At 38.4% G+C, this 23,419-nt stretch overlaps 2 protein-coding genes and 1 non-coding gene across 5 annotated transcripts; 1 reads left to right on the top strand and 2 right to left on the bottom strand.

The window, feature by feature from the left end:
• Nucleotides 1–325: 325 nt before the first annotated feature.
• On the bottom strand, nucleotides 326–8,510 carry LOC120107658 (probable protein-S-isoprenylcysteine O-methyltransferase). Of its 3 annotated transcripts, XR_005509353.1 has the most exons (6): nucleotides 8,283–8,510; nucleotides 2,850–3,093; nucleotides 2,108–2,178; nucleotides 1,310–1,438; nucleotides 972–1,074; nucleotides 326–853 (listed from the first exon to the last, which is right to left on the bottom strand). XR_005509353.1 is itself a non-coding variant. In XM_039121021.1 (5 exons), the coding sequence occupies exons 1-4, from the start codon at nucleotides 8,404–8,406 to the stop codon at nucleotides 984–986; spliced, it is 588 nt and encodes a 195-aa protein (XP_038976949.1). In that variant the 5' UTR covers nucleotides 8,407–8,508; the 3' UTR covers nucleotides 326–853; nucleotides 976–983. The 3 variants fall into 3 exon arrangements, 2 of the variants coding, with proteins under 2 accessions (XP_038976949.1, XP_038976948.1); XM_039121021.1 differs by lacking the exon at nucleotides 2,108–2,178 and having other exon boundaries at nucleotides 976–1,074; nucleotides 8,283–8,508; XM_039121020.1 differs by lacking the exon at nucleotides 2,108–2,178 and having other exon boundaries at nucleotides 8,283–8,508.
• A 5,930-nt stretch (nucleotides 8,511–14,440) lies between these two features.
• Nucleotides 14,441–17,759, bottom strand: LOC120107655. The gene is made up of 2 exons (XM_039121017.1): nucleotides 17,753–17,759; nucleotides 14,441–14,985 (listed from the first exon to the last, which is right to left on the bottom strand). Exons 1-2 carry the CDS (start codon nucleotides 17,757–17,759, stop codon nucleotides 14,441–14,443), a joined length of 552 nt encoding a protein of 183 aa, XP_038976945.1.
• A 78-nt stretch (nucleotides 17,760–17,837) lies between these two features.
• On the top strand, nucleotides 17,838–17,943 carry LOC120107660. The gene has a single exon (XR_005509355.1). It is a non-coding gene; the product is annotated as a U6 spliceosomal RNA (small nuclear RNA).
• Nucleotides 17,944–23,419: the final 5,476 nt, after the last annotated feature.

Raw genomic sequence — 23,419 nt, forward strand, 5'->3', positions numbered from 1 at the left:
GGTTGATGATTATGATAACGTCCCTCTATCAACTAAGGAGCAGCGAGCCCTAAAGATTCATGGAAAACCTTGCGAAGTGGTCTCAGTTTATGGCAGCAGTAAGGGCATCTTCGCTTTTCTTCTCAAAAGCTACCAGCAGATGGGAATCCACCGATGTTTTCTCTTGGCTGCAGAAGATGCAGCAAGGGTTGATATGGTTCTCTCTTGCCGGGCACTGGTCTTCAATAAGGACTGCAGAGCCTCGAGTTACAAACACACGTAGGAAGGCAACAAATCACGACTGTAATAGTTACAGAGTCATGGTCAACATGCACACGCATGCACCTTGGGAATGAGATACAGACATTGATTACAAGTCTTTTTTTCGTTTGAATACAATGGAGTACAACAAGTCTTGAAATCACATAGAGCGAACCAAGCGACTATGAAATCTCTCTCAATGCTGGTAGCTACTACAGGAAGGAAGTTCTAGAAACCTCAGGGCACGCACATACAGAATTTCAGACAGCTAAATTTGGTAACTCACTTTGAACAGAAACAAAAAATGACTGCTGCTGTGCTGGATGAGAAAAGCCTAGCATACTGTTTGGGGCAGGACTGTTACTAATCAAGCATCTTCAGCCACTGCTCAGACCTGGCAGCTCCTTTCTAAGACCAAGGATCCATAAGCGAGAGACTGAATTTCAACTTATCCACAACTCCCCACCATCATTTGGCCGGTTAAGTATGCCATAATTTACTGCATAGATCAATTGATACGTGCCTTAAATGTGTTTCCTGCATCCTTCACACAGCCAGATAGCAAACAAGTTGATGCTGAAGCAGACATTTTCCCATTTGGTAAGAAGTCAATCTGCAATCATAGTGCAGAGTTATAGACTAATTTTCACTTTCCTAGAAATTTTTATCTGCTAGCTTTCGAAAAGCTGCAGGGAAACTCAAAAAGAAACAAGACAAATGCTCAATTATACTTGCACAGCTTCTCATTTTATGAAAGGAAGTCCAGAAGGAACTCGCCGTGCATATTCCACATACTGGGAGCCAAAAAACTGCCTCAAGAAGAACTCTTCAAATCTATTTCAGAGTTAAGGATTAGTATTTAAAAAATGTATATGACTAAACTAAAAATCAACCTTTTAGTTCAATAGCATGCTAGGTTCAATCTATCAAAGATGGAAATATCCCTGTTAACTCAGGAACTGTGGCAACAAACTCTTCTATCTAGTCAATCGTCTCAAAATGAAAAACACACTAAAGACAGCAATAAAGGCAATATGATTTAATCATTTTTGCTTGCTAAAATGGATACCGTATCCTCCTATAAAAGAATCGCCAGGTGACCATTGTAAAGGCTACGATGCATATGGGATTGCAGAGCATAAGCTGAGTTCCAGTTGCCCAGATAAAAAAGCCACAATACCCTGGATGGCGCATGAATCTGTTTCATTGAATACATATTAGACAACTATTATATGATGACTAGTTGATTCCATTAGAAGCAAATAGTAGAAATAGCAAGTATACTATGTCAAATGCAGGACTCAGGCTCTAGCAATGAAAAGTTTGCTTGGGATTAGTTTATGCAAGATCTCCCTCATCAATTTTTGGGATCATGCTGATACAAGGCTTATAGCCTAAGAAACATTGGGGTAGGGATTTGGCTGGGAGAGGCCCACCCCTTTATTATCCCATAAAGCAGCAGTGCAGAACATAAGTACATCTAAAATATAGAAGAACAAGCTGTCTTATACCACCTCAGACCCTATAGCAGATACTAACAAATTATGAGCTCTGAGAACAAAAAGAAATCCCAACTTCCAAGGAAAAGAAAAGAAAGGTAAAAATAAAGAAAGAAAGAGAAGGATTTTTTTTTTTTTGGAAAATAAAAGATTAAATACCGTAATCAAACTACAGCAGCATCCTGAAGCATTTCTCTTTTCTGAGTAATTAGGCCATTAATCTAATTGATAATGTACAGAAAAAAGTCACATGATAAGAAGGATGAAACCTAAATAGAGATTTACTTTATTTTCTTTAGACGAATATCATTTACATAGCTTACTCAAACCATTATATTTTTAACAACCAAACCTGAAATTTTACTCACCTGAATTGCTGTATTTTGCAGAGCTCCTTAATAGTACAGCTTCTAATTCTTTTTCTAAATCTGGCATGTGTCTATACAAAAAGTAAAAAAAAAAAAACAGTTGAAACATATTAATAAGTATCCAACATCTTAACCTTTAAATTGAACACCTTATCCTCATCAGACTTTAGAATTTAGAGCCTTGATCAGGTTAATCCTAATATAAGATAATGTTAAAATCAGTCAATATTCCCTCTCCTCATGAGTAAAATTAACAAGTTCTTAAATTTCTTTCCTCCTCCCTCTTCTTTTGATTCTGTTGGGTTGGGAGCACGTGCAGGAGATCTGTTAGCAGTCCTAGTTGGAATACTTTAATTTACCAGCACTATCCACACCACAAATCAGCATGCAGGGATACTGATGCATCCTTGGTACTTTAGCATACTGGTTTCATGTGGCTCCCATTCCACTAACTAAAACAAGTTAGCTGCATGAAATGTATATTCAGTTACAAACTGGAAAAACTGATGCAGGTCAAAGATCAAGAGGCTCCTAATCAACAAGAATATTATCTGCACTACTATTTTCAACTTATCCAGCAAGGAAACTATTTTATTCTACCTAGTGAATCAGTGATTATTCAATAAGAACTTGTATCTATATGCAAGTAGCTTATTCAAAGTAAATTCTGATCATACCATAACATTTAGAGTTCTTTGCAATACTGTAAACATTGTGATGAATTTCTTCATTAAGAAATTACCTATAAATTCCATGAGTGATCAACTGATGGTGATTTTCATAATAAACTCTGATGGTGTGTGTGAAGGAACGGCGAGCCGTTAAAACAGCAGCTTTCCGTATGACCTCCCCTATTATTACCATCATAAGGCCAATGTTGCTCATCCACCAATTCTCCTTCAATTCTGGAAAGAAGACTAGCTCTATCTTGTACTCTAGCAATGCACAAATCATTGCAACAGCATATTGCTTGCTAATCAAAAGTGCTGCAAGAGGACCAAATTATAACAAAAACAAATTATAAGAAAGAAAATCAAAGAAACACATATTCATTTATAAATTAGTTGTGCTCACACCAAAATAAATATGCAGACACGTGTCCAATCTGTTCTATGTTGTGAAGCACATCATCAATGAGCAAACTTTAGGGAATTTTTAATGGAAAACTATTTTTAACTAAAAATTATTACATTTACCTATCAACCAAACACATTAGGAAAGTGCCTATAGATCAAAATACTTGTTAATCATGAGTTTGATGGGATACTGTAAAAGACTGCTCTCCTATCAACTGTCATTTCTTTTAGTTTATTCTTAGAAGTAGTTGGCACATGCTTTCATACTTGCTATACACATTATTTATAACAGATCTCAGCCACAGACTTGTTTAACATTAGTCAGCAATTCAAAGGAATTCAATTCATGAGTGACAGTATTTGATATTTGCTATTTGTGACATCATGCATGCATGATTGTCTTAAGAATGACCAATGATAAAATAATAAGGGAATGCGATAGTCATTTCTTCACCATTTCAACCACGGAACTTTCTCCCTGGTGTGAGCTAAAGGTGTATGGTATTTTGCTCAATAAGCTAATAGACAAATAATTTCATGAGACCAAAATCTAAGCTTTAATAGCCACTAGATAGTTCACCAGATTTAGAAGAAAGAAAGGGGTGTTGTTTCATCTTTGAATTGTCATTAGAGGTTAATTATGGTTACTTATAATAATCTTGTTTACCTCTCAATTCTTTTCTCCTATTTTCATTAGTGAAATACAGTTATAGATAGGATACTGCATATCTTCGCCATTTGCTTGTCACTGGTCCTGAAATTTCAGCTTATAGGTTTGTCATGTCATTCTCCATCATTCATGAGCATTTGGTTCATTGAAGCATCAATTTGAATCGTTCTTCAGTTCTGACCTGTAATCAACTGCTGTATCATTTGTTTGTGTGCCTGAATTATTTTCTAGTTCAATCTAGTTTCATTTGATTGTTCCGAACATGTTTCATAGGTACCAAATCTTGCAAGATACTACGAATACATTCTTCATAGAGATCCCATAAGGAGGTCTATATGTTGCACCCTTTTGGCTTATTTCATTTTCAACATTTTCAGTGTCCTCATTTGAGCTATGGTCCCATATATGACCATAATGCCTAATTTTACTTTTATCAGAAGACTCAGAGCAAAGAGCCAAAAACGGTGGGCAATTTTGGATTACTCAAAATGTAGTGTCTTAGACCTATATTAACCCATTACTTGAATGAATCGGTCGTTGACATGCTAAACCTAGACACAACCCCCGAGACACGACCCATTATCACCTCTCCCATTCCTTCTGCAGAAATGGATCATAGTTCGGCAATGTGCTCACACATGAAGCCGCCTCCTCTACTTCTTTCTGTATTTTGTGGGGTGCGGAGGGAGTATTGGTGGGGTTGGCTGCAGCAGCGGGAGGCAAGACCCATATTGCCATAGCCCACATCTTGTACACTAATTATACATTGGCCAAACATTAAGAAGCATTCAACACTCCTATAAATTAGCCATGTCTTGCCTCAGCGCAGTTGATTGAGAATCAGTGTTGGGTTCTTAACCTGGACATTTGCTGGAGAAAGAAGCAGGACAAGTGAACTTCTGTCCACAAGGTGGTGCATCAACATGAGTTCATGCATCTCTAGAATGCAAGGCATGTAAGATGGCTTCTTCTGTTTGGTTCCATTCATGTGCATCTATCATGTGGCTGGCATACGTAAAACCAACATGTTAGATAACTTGCCCTTTGCAAGTGTAGTGCATGTGAATGTGAACCATATCCTACCATATACTATATTGATATAGTGAATTGAAAAAATATCCAAGTACAGTAATCTGATGCGGTGACAGAACCCTTCTTGATATAGAATTAGGTTCTGAATGCCTATGAGTGCCAATATATGGTGTTGTAGTACTTGCATGTGAATATGAACCATATCCTAGTACACCAATTTGACTTGGTGACAACACTTGTTTTTTAAATTTAGCAATCGAGATATGAATTCATGTTGGATATTCCATGACTATAACTTCTTTCGTGGCCCATAAAGGGTGTGGCATAGGTATATGAAGGTGGGTGTCAGAAAGAAAGATTGTAGCTTGGGTATGTCCATTTTCTCATGACAACAGAAGCGATGCGCATGGCAGCTTGCTGGAGTATTGTCCACCTGAGGTTCAGGATCCAATCCCTTCATGAAATTAATAACTCGTGATTTGGAAATATTAATGATCAGCATCCATCTCTGAAACACTTAAAAGGATGCAGAGGCAGCTCCAGTTCCAAATCACAAGGTATGGTTTCGGATAATATTCAATTAAAAATTTAATTAAAAATTTAATTAAAAATTTAATATCTTAGATGATCAGACCAAATAAGGGCACAAAAAAGTAGCAACGAACAATATGAGAAAATTAAATAGAGCACAAGAGTTTATAGAACATAACTGGAATATATAGGGTCCATCGACCTTAGGGATCTACTACAACAAATACTGAACTAAATCACATAGGTTCGTTATAGACTACATAACATTAAAGAGCTTCCCAGTTCTTCAAAAATGCAATTGTGGATAAATTGCTTCGTAGGATTTCAGTTTTTTGCATCATTAGCTTCACAGTGATGTAAATTGTGTTTCAAATGCATATCAAACAATTTACATGCCTAAATGTGCCAAAATGGTGTAAATTGACAAATAAATTATGTCACATGCCTTTGGTTCACCATGTTCCAGTCATAGGGAACCTTACATTTATCATGACCACATCAGGGAGAGAAACATGGACTTTCATTAGCCTCTTTCAGACATGAGTCCTTACCTTAACATCTATGTTTAGATCAGTTTAAAACTAATGGATACTTTATCAAAAATTGCAGCTAGCAAGTAGGTGTTTTTGATCTGGTGGTGATCGAGCTCGGCATTAGAGATAGTGACTCTGGCATTAAGTGGCAAGCAGGGAGACGGGTATTACGATATCAGAGTGCTTTTCTGTTTCTCCCAGGCTGTGGCCCATCAAAGTGTCTCAGCAACCAAAGAGCTGGTCGAGTTCATGCCAGCCTAGCTTCATTTTTGGTCAAACCAATTTACCATTTACTCACAATCCACAAGAAAAGCAATCTGATACTTTGATGTATATCTGCATTCTTGATATTAAAGACTTCTTTACTAATGTACACTTCAACAATTAGGTCAAAATAAATGGAATTATTATTGCATAATCTCATGCTACTTTTTAAACCCAAAATGTTTGTCTATAGGTTCTTGCGATATTCATGGAATAAATGTAAGATTCCAATATAATTGATTGGTGATAAATTGAGCCAAGAAAACGAGGAAGAATCAACTATTTCATATGTAGCCACATTTACATTACTTTAACCCTATAAGAGGACTACATTATGACAGGATCATCACATTTTAGCAAAGTGAACCATGCATATTGGAAGAAGCAAAACCTCCACTGACTTTCAAAGCATGTCCACCTGACCTATGAGCGTGGCTCCCCGGTTCTACCTCCAACAGCAGCCAACCCATGCTTCTTGGGGGCCATTTCTTTCCAAAAAAATCTCCTCTTGGGGAAAAGCAGCCACCACTAGAGGAGAACAAATTAGAAGAAAAAAAAATCATGCCTGATTAGCTCTAGTGAGGCCCCAGAGGAAATCGATGTCTAGCACTAACTCTCCTTTGTCTTCTAATTCAACCAACCAAAAACTTGCCATCATGACTACTTATCATTAAATTAGTGATAAGATCTCCTTAAAGAATTTTAAATATTGGCACTTAGCCACTGCGTATTTGGGTTATACAGAATTATCCGATCACAGACTCTGAAATTTCAGTAAATAGTAATCTAACTGTACTAAAAAACAAAATGACCTTTAAACAAGCCCGTTAACAACTTTAGATATGCAAAAAATAAATAAAGAAAGAAAGAAAGAAAGTCAAACAGTGATACAGCACTACTTTACAAACAGTGATGCATGGGGGAACATCAAAAGAGATACCAATGTGCTGATACTTATAACCCCCATGAGGCTGCACATCCATACTAACACTTGCTTCTTAAGTTTCATAGAAAGATATGGATTTTCAAAGTCCCATAACAGTACCAAAAAGAAATATATTAAGGGGAGAAAAGAATAAAGAGAGCACAGACCATCCAATAGAACAAGTGAAATACTTGAGATGCTTATGCATCCTAAACCACCCAACTGCTATACTAGCTTCACTCACACTATTTACATCCTAGTGAAACAAAAATTTCCAAATGTAGATTCTCTATCTTTGAGGAATCTACCCTGTGAAATCAAATCTAGTATATCTGCATTTATTTTTTTAAGGAAAAAAAACAAGGGCATGGTTCTCGTTCTAACACAACTATACTACTAAAAATGAGATATAACTAATATTGAAACAGAAACGTCACTAATTTTTTCCAAGATCATCTCACGGGCAGAACTAGCATCTTCTACAGCTTATATCTCTTATCTGACAGAGACCTAGCCTTTGAAACCTCAAGACAAAGAACATCCTCCAATCACTCTTGTCACATGCTGTGGAATTTATAGAAATTATCACGCGCGTCTTGTCTAGGACTTGAGATATCGCATATTCTTGAGCTATGTCAAACACACATATCAGGTTCTGCTTTGAACTCCCTAAGTCACCAAATCTCGCATGCACACAGTCTTCCAGAATTCATGCAAGAAATCCACAAAAGAAGAAATAACAAAAATCATATCAACAAAATTCGATCAAACAGACGGGTCAATGTCCTGCAATCCCGGTATAATTTAAAAGATTTTTAATTTTCTTGCACCTAAAACCCTGATTTGTTTTTTTGAGATTAGGAGGAGCTAATCCCCACCTTCTACCCTAGACCACCACCCCAGATGACTCCAAAAGGATTCAAACCCCGTCCCCAAGAGGCAAGAGGTGATACCCGTCGAGCATGCACTTGGTGGTTGATTCACCAAATCTTGAATCCAAGAAATCCACCAACACAAGAAAACAATGAAATCAAACCAGGAAATGAAATTAAAGGGTACAATTAGTTCCAATCAAGAAAGTCGAGTTACCGAAAACCAAATCCCTAGCGAGAGAGAAAAGGAAGGCGAGAGAAAGAACGCTTACAGCTCAAGGTTACGCTGGAGCGGCCGTGGATGGAGGCGGCGAGGATGTACTCGGAGCCATGGAAGAAAAGAACCGCGGCGAGGAATCGCAATAGCTGGATGCGGGCGGCTAAACCCAGCGCCATCTCCGCTCTTCTCGCCGGAGATCAGATCGCTCCGCCCCCGTCTTCAACGCCAATCGTGGATTTCGGCTTCAGGATATTTGCCGATTTTGGCCCGTTTTGTTTTCAGCGGTAAAGGCCCTTTGTATTAAATGGCCAGAAGCCCCAAGCTTGAATCCCGTCCGTTTCACTGATTAAGGCCCATGATTGGTTGGGCCCTAGTCCAGATAGTGGGCTGTCCGTGGGAATTACAAAACTTGGCCAGGCCAATTTGTTTTGGACACAAGGAAGATGCAATTGAGCGACCGTTTTGAGCTGAACTTGACATCGGGTATAATTCCCATAGCCAAAGTTTAGCTGATTTTATAGAGATCCATCCAAAAATCGAACCATAACATAGAGAGGAGTGAATATTGGGATGATTCCCAACTCACAATTTCATGTGATCCTCATAATATATTTGGTGTTATGTGTGAAGGCACATAGGCTCTTGGAATAGAAGTTTTCGCATGACCTCCTTGCTGCTGCCAAAATACGACTTTCGAGCTTAGAGAGGTCAGCTGGCGAGGATGGCTGGTTGTGGCTGCTGTCGTCCGACCTGAAAATAAGAAGAAGTCCACTTGCCGGAGTTTGTTTAGAGGAAGATCTTCCGATGGCTAAGTCGGGCATGAATTTTGAAGAAACAATAGAGATTTGATAGGAAGTGAGTGTAAGTGAGAAAAGCATAGAGAAAGTGTACCTAGAGGTTCTCCAGCATTGTTTATATAGGACATGGGCCGGCATCTGTTATCGAGTAAGGCGAACTCATAACTCAGTAACCATCCACCTATTATGCGCATCAGCTTAACTGCACACGATCGTAGGCCAAGCTGTAACCGTCATCCATTGAGGAGGATTTAAGTGGTCCTACAACACCTTTAGTGAAGATCATGTGGCGAACTCGCATTGCTCACCCGCCAAGTATACTTCAATCCTGGAAAGAAGAGAACCTCCAGTTTGTCCATTGCAAAAGCATACACTTTGCTAATCAGCAATGCCGTAAGAGGGCCAAAATAAACAACCCAGAAACCAAATCAAGTGATAAGAAAGAAAACCAAAGAAAACACATACTGATCTATAAACTAGTTGTTTTTCTCTTTTTTTAACTCCTAATTAAATATGCAACCACCTTTATTATAACATCGTAGTGAAGCATATTACCACTAAGCAAATTCTGGGAAAGTTTTGATGTAAAACCATTTTGTAGTAAACATGGAAACATTTATATATCAGAAAAACACAGGTAGGAGAATGCCTATACATCAATTTACTTGCTAAGCCTCCCTTCCTAGAACAGCATACTTGCTAAACGTGGATTGGATGGGGTTGACTATAAGGCTAATTTACTCCCATCGATTATTTTAATTCATTCTCAAGCAGTTGGCAGATGGATTCATATTTATTATGTACATGATGTTAGTCATAAATAATAACATGCTAAGATTTAGAATCACAAATAATACTGTATTCAAGTTTAAGGGATATACCTGCGGAAGACATATTGAATACGTTCTTCAATCACCTGAAATAATAGCGGCTGGATCTTCCCTTCCTTGCTCCTCACAAAAGATAGCCGTCAATGGGGCAAGCTATCAACCATATGGAGAGGAGAGGGGGACCTAGCCTATATATAGGAAACATAGAGGAGCCTTCCCATTAAAGGCTCCATAACCCTAATTGGGTTTCCTGGCCTACATACCAAAAGTACCACAATAAATAGGACTCAATCCTATACATCCAAGGTGCACCAAAGCCCATAAAATAAAATGATCACACATCATATTGGGCTTAACCATAGTACCATTCTGAGCCATACGTCTAACCCGTTTTATAAAACAAAATATGCAATCAGTGTAAGCCCATATTTTGAAATTATTCTAACATTCTCCCACTTGGGCGAACACGGATTGTCATATTAATTTAAAAACTTTGTTTTGAAAACGACTCTCGGGTTAGATTACAAAAGTGGCCACACATATAGCTCAAATGATAATCACCTTGGATACATGATCCGGTCCAACAAGAACATCAACATGAAGCATGGAAGTCGTTACACCATTTAATCGATGTAAGACCACTCCACAGCTACAAATGCTAACATCCTTATCGACATGGATCCCCATCCTCCAACCAATGTGGTAGTATGTAGTATGAAATTAGCACCAAAATGTGATCAAAGGTGTGCTAATTCATATCGGTCCTCATAAATGCTTCAAAAGAAGCCATATGTCTCAAAAGAGACTCACATCATGTCTTTATGCATTATATCTCGAGATCAAAATGATATCATAATAAAAGACATATGTGCAATGCATGCTCAAATATAATTATAATTTCTGTGCACAAAATACAGAATTATAAATAGGGAGATAAATATTTTTTTTTTATAATTGGAAGAGGCTGTACCCGAAGCATATGGGTTGCCTACGTACCTCGTAAAGAGGATCAAGCCAAAACGTAGTTCTTTTACATAAATAACTCCCACTAACCCAAAATATCAAAAGTTTCCACAATGCCCATATTGGTAATATGTGTCTTAAAGACTTTCGGTGCGAGTCCTTTAGTCAATGGGTCTGCAATCATTACCTCTGTATTTATATGCTCTATTTTTGTCTGCCCTTCTTTAACTTTATCTCTGACTACCAAGTACTTGATGTCTATATGCTTAGAGCCACCAGAACTCTTGTTATTCTTTGAAAAGAACACCGCTGCACTATTATCACAGTAGATGGTAATTGGTCTCGAGATGGAATCAACAACTTTTAGTCCAGAAATAAAATTCCTTAACCAAATGGCTTGGACCGTAGCTCCATAACATGCCACAAATTCAGCCTGCATAGTAGAAGAAGCCACTAGAGTTTGCTTAACGCTTTTCCAAGAAATAGCACCACCAGCCATCATAAAAACATAACCTGAAGTTGACTTCAGATCATCTTGACATCCTGCAAAATCAGAATCTGAGTAGCCTACCACCTCAAGATGATCTGTACGTTGAAAGGTAAGCATATAACCTTCAGTCTTTTTCAAATATCTCATAACTTTCTTAGCTGCTTTCCAATGCTCATGTCCTGGATTCGATTGAAATCTACTAAGGACGCTTACTGCATAGGCTATGTCAGGTCTAGTGCAAACTTGAGCATACATCAAGCTCCCTACAGCACTTGCATAGGGTATGTTCTTCAAAGATTCTCTTTCAAGTTCATTTCTTGGACACTGGGCTTTGCTAAACTTATCCCCTTTTACTATAGGTACATCACCGGGTGCACAATTTTGCATATTGAACCTCTCTAGGATGCGTCGTATGTATGTCTTCTGTGAAAGTCCCAACAAGCCACTGTCTCTATCACGCTGTATCTCAATTCCAAGTACAAAGGAAGCTTCTCCAAGATCTTTCATTTCAAAATTAGCAGATAACATTTTCTTTGTCTCATGAAGTAACCCTAAGTCACTGCTGGCAAGTAAAATATCATCTACATACAAAACAAGAAAAATGAATTTTCTCCCACTGATCTTGAGATAAATGCATTGGTCCACTGTATTTTCAACAAAACCAAGAGAAGTCACAACTTCATCAAATTTCAAATACCATTGTCGGGATGCTTGCTTGAGCCCATATATGGATTTGTTCAACTTACACACTAAATTTTTCTTTTCCTCTACGACAAAACCTTCAGGTTGCCTCATGTAAACTTCTTCATAGAGATCTCCATTTAAAAACGCTGTCTTAACATCCATTTGATGAAGCTCCAAATTATAGTGTGCTACAAGTGCCATGATAATTCTAAAGGAATCCTTGGATGAAACCGGTGAAAAAGTCTCATTATAGTCAATGCCCTCTCGCTGAGTGAACCCTTTGGCAACCAGTCTAGCCTTTTGTCGTTCAACATCCCCTTTTGAGTCTAACTTGAATTTGTAAACCCATTTGCAACCTATGGCCTTAACATGTGGTGGAAGTTCAACAAGTTCCCAAACTTTATTTCTCTTCATAGAAAGCATTTCATCTTCCATAGCATTCAGCCATTTATCTGAGTCAGGTCTTGTTAATGCTTCATTAAAAGAAACAGGATCAATATTATGCCCAATATTAAAATCACTCTCCAGTAAGTAGACAATATAGTCATTAGGCAAGGCAGACCTTCTTTTCCTTTGTGATCTCCTAACTTGTGGTTCAGAAAATGACTCTACTGGTGTTGGAGGAGGAACGTGAAGTTCTTCTTGATGCTCAGGTTCTTTATTAACTATTGTAATTGGCTGAGAAATAACTTTTTCTTGTACAACAGGAATCGGAACCACAACTTGATCTGGTTCAGCAAAAATTTTATTTAACACGGAGCTCTCACTATTACCAACATCATTTTCTAAAAATTTTGCTGTAATGGACTCAACAATTCTGGTGCCACGATTAGGACAATAGAACTTGTAGCCTTTTGATCTATCTGGATACCCAATGAAAAAAACCAGGTGTGGATTTGGGGTCTAATTTCTTTTCATAAGGATTATAAATCCTAATCTCAGCTGGGCAGCCCCAAACTTTAAAATGGGCTAAACTGGGTTTACGACCTGTCCACAATTCAAAAGGAGTTTTCTCAACAGCTTTACTAGGAACCCTGTTCAGAATGTACATGGCAGATTTCAATGCTTCACCCCATAAGAATTTTGGCAAATTTGTTCTACTCATCATACTCCTGACCATATCCTTTAGAGTCCGATTATGCCTTTCAGAAACACCATTTTGCTCAGGTGTTCCTGGCATTGTGTATTGAGGGACTATCCCACTTTGCTGTAAAAATCTTGCAAAATCACCCATGTTCTGACCAGACTCGTCATACTTACCATAGTATTCACCACCACGGTCAGATCTCACAACTTTGATACTTTTCCCACATTGTTTTTCAACTTCCATTTTAAATATCTTGAATTTTTCAAGAGCGAGGGATTTATCATTAATTAAGTAAACATAACCATAACGCGAGAAATCATCAATGAAGGTTATAAAATATTTGTTCCCACATATAGTAGAAGGTAACGGTCCACTAATATCGGTGTAAATTAGATCCAAAAGACCATCGCTTCTAGTGGATCCCTTTCTTGTAGTTTTAGTCAGCTTTCCTCTTATGCAATCTATGCAAGTGTCAAAATCCGAAAAATTCAGAGAGGGTAGAATCTCAACTTTCATCAATCTCTCCATTCGCTCTCTTGAAATGTGCCCTAAACGCTTATGCCATAGTATAGAGGATGATTCACTAATTAAAGCCCTTTTCTTTCCAACTTTAGTAACACAAGAGATTTCATCAACTGGAGCCAAAATCAATTTGTATAAACCATCACACAAAATGCCATGTCCAACCATACGAGAGTCATAAAATAGTTCAATCATTCCATTACTAAATTTAAAAGAAAATCCAGACTGATCAAGCTTTGACACAAAAATTAAATTCCGTCTCATCGTCGGTACAAAAAATATATTTTCCAAAATAAGAGAAAAACCAGACTCCAAGGATAACTTCACTGCTCCTATAAACTCAACTTTAACTTGAACTCCATTTCCAACGCATAGGTTCACTTCATTCTCACTTGGCCTCCGTCTCCTTATTAATCCCTGTAAGGAATTAGTGATATGAATACTTGCACCAGAGTCTATCCACCAAGAATTTAAAGGTACATCTATCAAATAAGACTCAAAACAAACCAAAACCAAGGAGATACCTGATGAAATCTTCTTCTTCTCCAACCAAGCCTTAAACTTAAAGCAATCCTTCTGCCAATGACCCTTCTTTTTGCAGAATTTACATTTGTCATTCTTTTTCATAATTCCTTTAGGACCACCAGAAGTCTGCCCACCAGATCCTTTGTTCTGCTGATTGTAGTGAGGTTTGTTGCCCTTATGGAACTTGCCCTTACGATTATGAGAAGACCTCTTGTTTTGAGAAGGCTGATGGGTCAGTTGCACAGTTTCAACAGTCTCACGACGTATTCTATACTCCTCTTGGGCACACACAGCAATCAAATCATTCAAATCTCATTTGTCACGCTGGGCATTATAAGCAACTTTAAGCTGATTAAACTGGCTAGGAAGGCTATTAAGAATATGATAGATAAGAAAAGGCTCTGCAATGGGAACTTTGAGGGCTTCCAATTTAGAACTTATGTGCAACATTTTCATGATGTACTCCCTAACTCCACAAACACCATCATATTTCATATTCATAAATTTATCCATTAGGTCCCCAGTCTCAGCCTTATCGGACTCAACAAATCGCTGTCCTATAGCATCCAAAAAATTCTTAGCATTGTCGTGGTCCGGTATAGCACCCATAATGGAATCAGATATGGAACGCTTGATAATCTTCAAACATAGCATGTTAGCTCTTTCCCATTTGACATACTCAGCCTTGTATTCGATAGTGCTCTTATCTGTTGGTGTTGAAGGCTGCTCCTCCAAAGCAAAATCTAAACCCAAGAGACCCAGTGCTATTTCTATGTCTCGTTTCCATCTCACATAATTATTTCCAGTCAAAGTTTGAACGGCAGACAATTGGCTTGATAGGGAAGAGGCATTCAAGACTGCGGAAACAACATATTTTATTTAATATCATCCAAAAGTGATGCATGCAATCAATGGATGATAACATATCTATCTAATCAACTTGGGCTATTAATTAGATAGTCCGTAATCAACTTGAAAAAACATATAAGTCTAATTACGGTAAGAGCCTCCGTGCATCATTGTAGAGTCGCCTTTGGGCTAACAACACAACACGCTATAAGGTACTCTTAAAACATATCATGAAGCTAATTAACAAAATCACATCAGCTTTCGAAACACCATCACCTTTGGGCAGAAGAATGATTCTAGGCTAATGCAATCCCATTAATCACTTCATGTCATTTTTTTTTTTTTAAATCATCATACACAATAACACCTTCGGGCAAGATATTGCATTCAATGATTTGGCAAAATGCAATGCTACCCTCCTTTTTTTTTTTTTGGTTAAGAAAATCAGATAAATATCAGTGAGTGTGCCACTTTGGTGACTACCACCCACTTCAATTTCAAATATTCTCTTAATGGGAAAATAAGGATAGTCTTTATGCCCAACAAATTTTAATCACAAAATAATAGTTATGTGACAAAATCATAATCAAAATCACATGTGATTTAAACCAAAAATGTTAATCACAAAATTCAAGGCATATATGACAGCAAGAAATGTCCAAAATTTAACAATTTAATAATTAATATGCATGAGGGCCTAATTCAAATTATTCAGTATTAAAAAAAAAATAATTAAATGGGCTACTAACTCTTAGCCCGGGTCCAAAATCCATTATGGTCCATTAAATAAAATTGGGCTGGTTTATAAAAGAGCCTAACCTACAGCATGGACCCATTCTGGTCCATTAAAATGCAAAATGAAATAAACATGGGCTGACTAAATAAAAGGGCCCAACTTGCAATTATGGACCTATTCAGGTTAGGCTTAGTAGGACCAAGCCCAATCAGAAGGAAAAAGCCCTAAATCCCTTTTTTTTTTTTTTTTTTTTTTTTTTTTTTTTTTTTTTGACCTTTCTTCTTCCTCTGGCCGCCGCTGTTCCCCTCCTTTTTTTTTTTTTTGTGTGTGTGGGAAGCAGCCCGTGGCTGCTACCCGTGGCTGTCCCATGGTGGCAGCCCGCGGCTGCCATCCATGGCCGCCACCCACGCCGGCCACTGCGAGCGGCCGGCGAGGCTCCCCGGGCCGCCGCGCGGCCGGCTGTGGGGTGGCCGGGAGAAAACCCCCGATTCCGCGAGGCCCCCACGGCCTGCGGCCGGCCGTGGGGTGGCCGGAAGAAAGCCCCCACGGCCTGCGGCCGGCCGTGGGGTGGCTTGGGACGCGCCCGCGGCCCGCAGCGGCGGCGGCGTCCGCCTGCTGTGGCGCCGTGGGGCGGCCGTCCGCCTCCCGGGGAGGCCGGACGCGAGTCCAGGGAGGCCTTGCCTCCCCTTCCCTTTTTTTTTTTTTTTTTTTTTGATTCATGGAAGAAAAGCTTACGGGAAGGAAAGGGAAGAAGATGAACAGTGATTTTTTTTTTTTTAAATCCGAAAATCATATATAATCATATTTCATTCAAATCTAAAATAAAATAAAACCAGATATTTAATTATCAATGGAAGATCGATTTATGCAGAAGATCCATTCACCAATGCATAAAATCTATAAATCCAGATAAAATAATAATTATATATGAAGGATTCTAATCCTAGCATGGAGGCTCTGATACCAATTGTTAGTCATAAATAATAACATGCTAAGATTTAGAATCACAAATAATATTGTATTCAAGTTTAAGGGATATACCTGCGGAAGACATATTGAATATGTTCTTCAATCACCTGGAATAATAGCGGCTGGATCTTCCCTTCCTTGCTCCTCACAAAAGATAGCCGTCAATGGGGCAAGCTATCAACCATATGGAGAGGAGAGGGGGACCTAGCCTATATATAGGAAACATAGAGGAGCCTTCCCATTAAAGGCTCCATAACCCTAATTGGGTTTCCTGGCCTACATACCAAAAGTACCACAATAAATAGGACTCAATCCTATACATCCAAGGTGCACCAAAGCCCATAAAACAAAATGATCACACATCATATTGGGCTTAACCATAGTACCATTCTGAGCCATACGTCTAACCCGTTTTATAAAACAAAATATGCAATCAGTGTAAGCCCATATTTTGAAATTATTCTAACACATGATTCATAACAGATATCAAGCACCAAGTATTTTTCATTATCAATAAAATAAAAGATAGTAACCATGGTTGGCGAAACCATCTCGAACCCCGTTTAGGGCATCCTGAGCTATACCTGCGGCGGACCAAGATGGTTCTATCATCGAAACCAAGATCCCGTCGCTGGAGGGAGAGAAAGAGAAGGAAAAAGAGAAAGAAAGAGGGAGGGAGGAAGGGAGAGAGAGACTGGCTGGAGAGACGCGGAGGTGGGGCTCTGCCTCCGTTTCTCTGTTTTTTTCGAAACAGGAGCCCGGAGGAAACTTTTTTTATTTTTACGGATTTTAAGTTGAAGTTGGCAAAGCCATTCTCCCCGGCCTCTTCAACACGGACGTTCTCAGACCTTTATTGGCGGGCTAGGGCCGGCCTCTCTCTTCCTTTCTCTCCCGCTTCCTCCGTTTCCCACTCTCTCTCTCTTCTATTCTTTTCTGTTCTTCCTCTCCCCTACCTCTATTGTGTCGGTACTGGGCGGACACAGCACGACATGGAGCCACGCTGACCTGTGTCACCAGACAACTGGTACGAAGTCGGGTACCGACACAACAGATGTTGGTGGTAACAATACCTCCCATTTTATCAAAAACAAAAAACAGTAATCGGTATCTGATAAAATAAGTGCTATACGTTATCTATAAGAGAAAAATAAAGGAGCTCTGCCTCTTTGAATATATGATAAAATTAGAACAGTATAGAGAAAATTAGCATAGCCTTGCACAAGGATGTTCAATCCAAAAAAAAAAAATGTAAAGGAGCTCTCAAATTCATGATAGAAATTTTCTTTCGCACATAAGCTTTGTGATAGTGCAAATAGTGTTCCTCATTTGTTTGTCTTTCTTTTTCTTTTTCTTTTCTTTTTTGATGATTCCTCCTCATGGGTTTCAAACAAGCTACCACCACCTAATGTGCCAAACTGGTATACCTTTGATAACAAATAATGTCAGATGCCCTCAGATGTCCCTATTTATAGACCATAACATTTATGATGATTACAACCTCAGATGTCCCTATTTCAATCACATAGACCATAACATTTATGATGATTACAATAGAGAGAGAGAGAGACAAGGAATGTGCTCTAACTTTAACATCTGTCTATTAATTATTTAATTTAGCACTTTAAGTAACCGATAATTCATCCAAAATTTCAGCTTGAGATGGTCATGTTGTTACAAATAAGTGGTGTGAATCCCTTGGTGATTGAGCTCGCAGTGGTTTCTTGCACCCCTGATATCACCAAAACTTGAAACCCAGATAAACCCAAGAAATCCATCGAAACAGAAGATTCATGGAATCAAGCAAGGCCATGCAAAGTAATGAAATGGCCTCCAATTGCGTTGGGTATGAGTGTTGTAAGATTAGGTTGCACCAACAGGATTTGGATTCAAATTAACCTGACAAAAGTACATTGAAAAATCCAGGCCCGACCCAAACCAACTAAAAAGAATCCTGATCCGACCCGACCCGATCCAATCCAACCCAAACTTATCAAGTGACGGCAGTCTGCATTAAATCTAGAACAAGGTAGCTTGGGACCTATTTGCAATTCTTGATTCTAGATAGGATTTAAATCCATGGCATTCTTCAAACTAGAAAGAGACAGTCTGCCTGAGCTGACTCTTAACTATTTACCAACTACGTTTTTTAAGCACAACATATTTCACCTAACAAGGGAAGACTATTTTGCTGAATTTGGACTTTCAGCTTAAATATGAAATTATTCAGTTGATTTCATCAAGAGGTTTTCCAAGAAAAGCATACTTACTTGATTGCGACATTTTTGAGTTTATATGGAGAAATACCTGTCAAGTTTTAGCTTTTCTCCTACAGAAGTGGCATGCCTTTTGCTGATTATGGTCTATTAGATTAGATTCAGCTTTAGGCTTATGGAGTTTATGCATCTAGCTAAATTTTGCTTTTAGTTTGTTGGGTTCCTCAGTACTATATACGATGCCAACTCTATTAAGAGCAAGATCTGGAGGGGACCTACCTTGTTGAGATTAGGTGTCATCAAGACAAAGACAGCCTATAATACATGCTATTTTAGAGCCAAACTTTTTTTTTTTTTTTGAGTTGTACAAGTATAAAAATATAAATCTTATACGAAAAAGTTTCCCAACTAATGTGCAAAATTCCTATTTATTTCTCAATCTTGCATTGTGCCTATAGTAAGGACCACAGACACTTAGGCATCAATTGCGTAATCTTGTCTATAAGATACCTATCTGGTAGCTGTAAATTTTTTTTTGTCCAAAAAAAAGAGAAGCAATAAAAAGTTCCCATGTTACCCTTTTTTTAAGCACCTCACTTTGGGATTTCTGTAGGGCTGAAATCGGATCAAAGAATAATATATACATATCCATATTTGTTTTATTTGATAAATACAGATACAGATACAAATATTAGTTAAATACAAAAATTTATATCTATAACTAAATTTTATGATCACAGAATCAAACATATTAGTAAGTGGATGGTAAGTCAAGTTAATAGCATATCAATGTAGCTATATATTTCCATTAAAAATTTATGAATGCTGTATAAAATTAAATAGGGCTGGAAATAGAATCGGATATTCGGATATCAATCGAGTAATTGTCTATTCATATTTATATCTATTTTTTTCACCAATATCAATACGGTTACTGACATTAATCGGATACTCAAATTTTTATCCATGTCCAGATAGATTCCAATACAAATATGGATCTGAACGGATATTATCCTATCCACTTTCCTTCACAAATTTTTGGTGTCACAAAAATCTTTTACATACTTTCACCAAATATATATATATATATATATATATATATATATATGGCTGGTCCCATAGTCCTAAGAGTCAAATCATTTTGAAGGAAAGAAACATCTGAGCAACATGGGATGAAGATATGAATCCGGGGGGACCAGGAAGATAAGAAAGGAGGAGCAGGGGGCCCTCACAGAGACATCATCTGCTTGATGATTCCCTCTCCTTATCACAATCCTGTTTTCTAGCTTTTGTATCTCATGCGTCAAATCGGATTCATTGATGGTGGGAGCTGATGTGGTGGCGACCGGTCGCAAGAATCTCCAGCCATAGCCTTCCAAATGCCCCCCCTCACGGCTCCATCCCAATCCATTCAACCACCCCTCCCCCTAAAGCCATTAAACAACCTAGATATTAATTGAAAGACACCAATTATGTTCATTGTCAATTGTTTCATTGCTCATCTCTCATCTCCTTCCTAATTATACAACTCATCCCTATCAAAAGGCAAATTAGTTTGAAAAAGAACTCTTGTTAGCCGATAAGCTGACTATAATGATGCTCGGAAGGAGAAACTACTAAAGCAAATTCGCAAGGCCCTAACCCTACTCCTAAAGAAATTTTGCAAACATTATTGCGGAGGTACGGGCTTCTTTCTTCCCCCCTCTCGGTCCACACCATAGGGATCTGTGACCAATGATCGGCAAGAAGTACATATATGTGGCATCAAATTTAACACCTTAAGCCATCAACAACCACGTAACCATAGCAACAGTCCACAGCATGGACAATTATTTGATTCATGGAGTAGATGTGATGCACATGCTAACTCAAAGAAAATGGCAGGCATCTATATTTTTGCGGTTCACTTTAGGGAAAGCAAATGATATTGCCTATGCTAATTCTCAGTGAAAACAGGTGCTCGACCTGACATATCAGTACCCAACTTGGCATGCAGGCCGAAACAGCTTTACCCTAGCAAAGTGTGACCCCTCAGCCCAACAGGATCGATATGATGCGAAAAAAATATGGTTGAAGTGGAACCATGATATAATATAGATTAGATTGCGCATCTTACGGCTGTCTTAATTTTTTGTAGCTTAAGAATTGGACTAACTTTTTATTTTTGGATAACATGGTTGGCCCCATGAGGATGGCTAAATCGGGTGGCATGAGCCACGAGGACTTCTGCTAATGTTGGTAACTCTTATTATTATACACCATGGAACTTTAGTTCAGATGATACAAGGGTTCAATTTCGGTTGGAGTCATCCTTGAAGGATAAGATAGGAGGATGGAAATGTGGGGTTAACCTCACCTAGTCCGAAAAGGAAAAATAAAACAACTCCTGTACCGAGTCACTCGCCACAACTAAAATGTACTACCAGAACCACATATATAGAAGCTGCAGTCTTAAATATCTTTAAAGAGATTACCTATTGGTACACACTACTTAACAACCCAGGCTGGCTCACCAGACACACAGTGATTGTGGTTGGATGAATTAATTGTCCTTGACATAGGACAGCCATCCGAAGCCATTGGAATATCACGTCCTTATCGAACTACTACATTATTCTATCAAACTACAAGATTACACCAGCTCCAGAGGCATTGATGACAGGAGACACTGGAGAAGATTCGTCCCTGTTGCACCATCTGTGGAGAACAAGCAAATAAATGTATTTATATTTCAATCAATCTATCACCCTTAATAGATGGGCCATAGTTTTGGGAATTAGATTCATGGAATAACTGCAGTTATATGCAACATTGTTCCATCTCATTCCATAGATTTTTGCTCTTTCGAAAATTTGTAGCTTTGGCAAAGAAATAGGCACTTTGTTATTGACTAGGGTCATCATCTTCGTTGGATTCCACATCCTAATTAATTATTCATGTGGAAGACAAAGTCCTTCAAAGGATGAGACAAAGAGCCTCCCAGTACTCTATATCAGGTTTTATTTGGCCATTAAACTTCTTCAAGTTGTTGGTTTAAAGCTTACACAGATAGTGTATCACAATTTACAGGAGCTGGTGCATTACTTTTCTGCTGAGGAGGAGGAAATTTGATGCTTATAAAAAAGAATATAATGTCATTTAATTTAGATCCCTTAAGCAAGTAGTGGCTCATATTTATGAAGTTTCTTGTTCTTCTTCTTCTTCTTTCTTTTGGTAATAGCTCATATTTATTAAGTTCAATGTTCACATTATTCAAGAGCCTTTAGTCTTTTTTGTCTTTTTGAAACTGGAATTGTCAAATAGCTACAGTGAATGAAGAAAAATTAGCTGATTAATGTTTTTGTACTCGTGGATTCAAGGAAAGGCCCCCTTGTAACCTCAATAGTCGGTGTTTAAGATATCATGCTTGATGTGAAAGGTTCAAATGCTTAGTTGATGGCCCTCCAATGGCCACAAATTTTGGGTGACCTAGACCTGAATCTTGTTTCTCATGGCTACATATTTGTATGGGTTGTCTTTTTGTTGAGATTGCTCTAAAACAATGTCAGATCCTAGATGCCAGGCCAAGGTGCGCATATAATGCATCTTTGCTTGCCTCATTGGTGGCCACTTGAAGAGCATGACAATTCTATATAAAAATTAATATCTATGTAGAGTAAGATATGGCATGGTCTCTTCTTGATGCATGCTGAGACACGTGGCAAATATCTAAGTATCCAAATATCCAAGTATCCAAATTGTCTAGCCAATCTAGGTATTCAAGATCTAACTTGCTTTCTGTCATAAAAATTAGATCCACCGAATCCCACCTTATATGTTGTTTCTATTTTGATATACCTCTTAACTGACCTTTGCTGACAAGACGAACCGACTTCTGCTGACAAGACGAATCGACCAATAAAAGCTTACTACCTAACTGCAAGCTGATCATTGAAAGCTTGTTACATAGTCGACCCAATAGGTGTGTGAAGAGTCATCTGTATTTAAAAAGAAAAAATCTCAGCTAGCAACAACTTGCTCGTGATCGCTAACTGTTTTCGAACAAACGCGATATCCGAGCAAATTTTGCGACCGAGAAACACGAGCGAGATTCACAAGCGAGATATATGATTTATTGCTTTATCAACCAGCGTATAGCCATAAATTACTTGGCAACGGGCTTTGGCCCTTACCTATATATTGCATTTCTGAAGGTCTTCTAAATAAGTTCTCTTTCGACTCTCTTGCACTGCCTCTCTATCCCTATCAAGCCTCCTCCTCCTATTTTCTGAGTGTTACATCTAACTTAAGCATCGAAGTATCTTACGTCGGACACGCTTTGGCAGGTGAACTTTTTTATTTTTGTTGTTTCAAGTTGGCGCTAGCATCTGAGAGCCACCCGAAGCCATTCATGCATCATCCAACGCCAACTCGTAGATGCTCAATAACATGATCCCCACCGATCGAACGTAATAGCCATCGAAACATCGTCGCAGAGGCGTACAACGATCCCATTCAACTCCTCCGATCCAGATAGCAGATGAT

Source organism: Phoenix dactylifera, unplaced genomic scaffold (assembly GCF_009389715.1).
Source record: "Phoenix dactylifera cultivar Barhee BC4 unplaced genomic scaffold, palm_55x_up_171113_PBpolish2nd_filt_p 000948F, whole genome shotgun sequence".
Classification (NCBI taxonomy): Eukaryota; Viridiplantae; Streptophyta; class Magnoliopsida; order Arecales; family Arecaceae; genus Phoenix; species Phoenix dactylifera.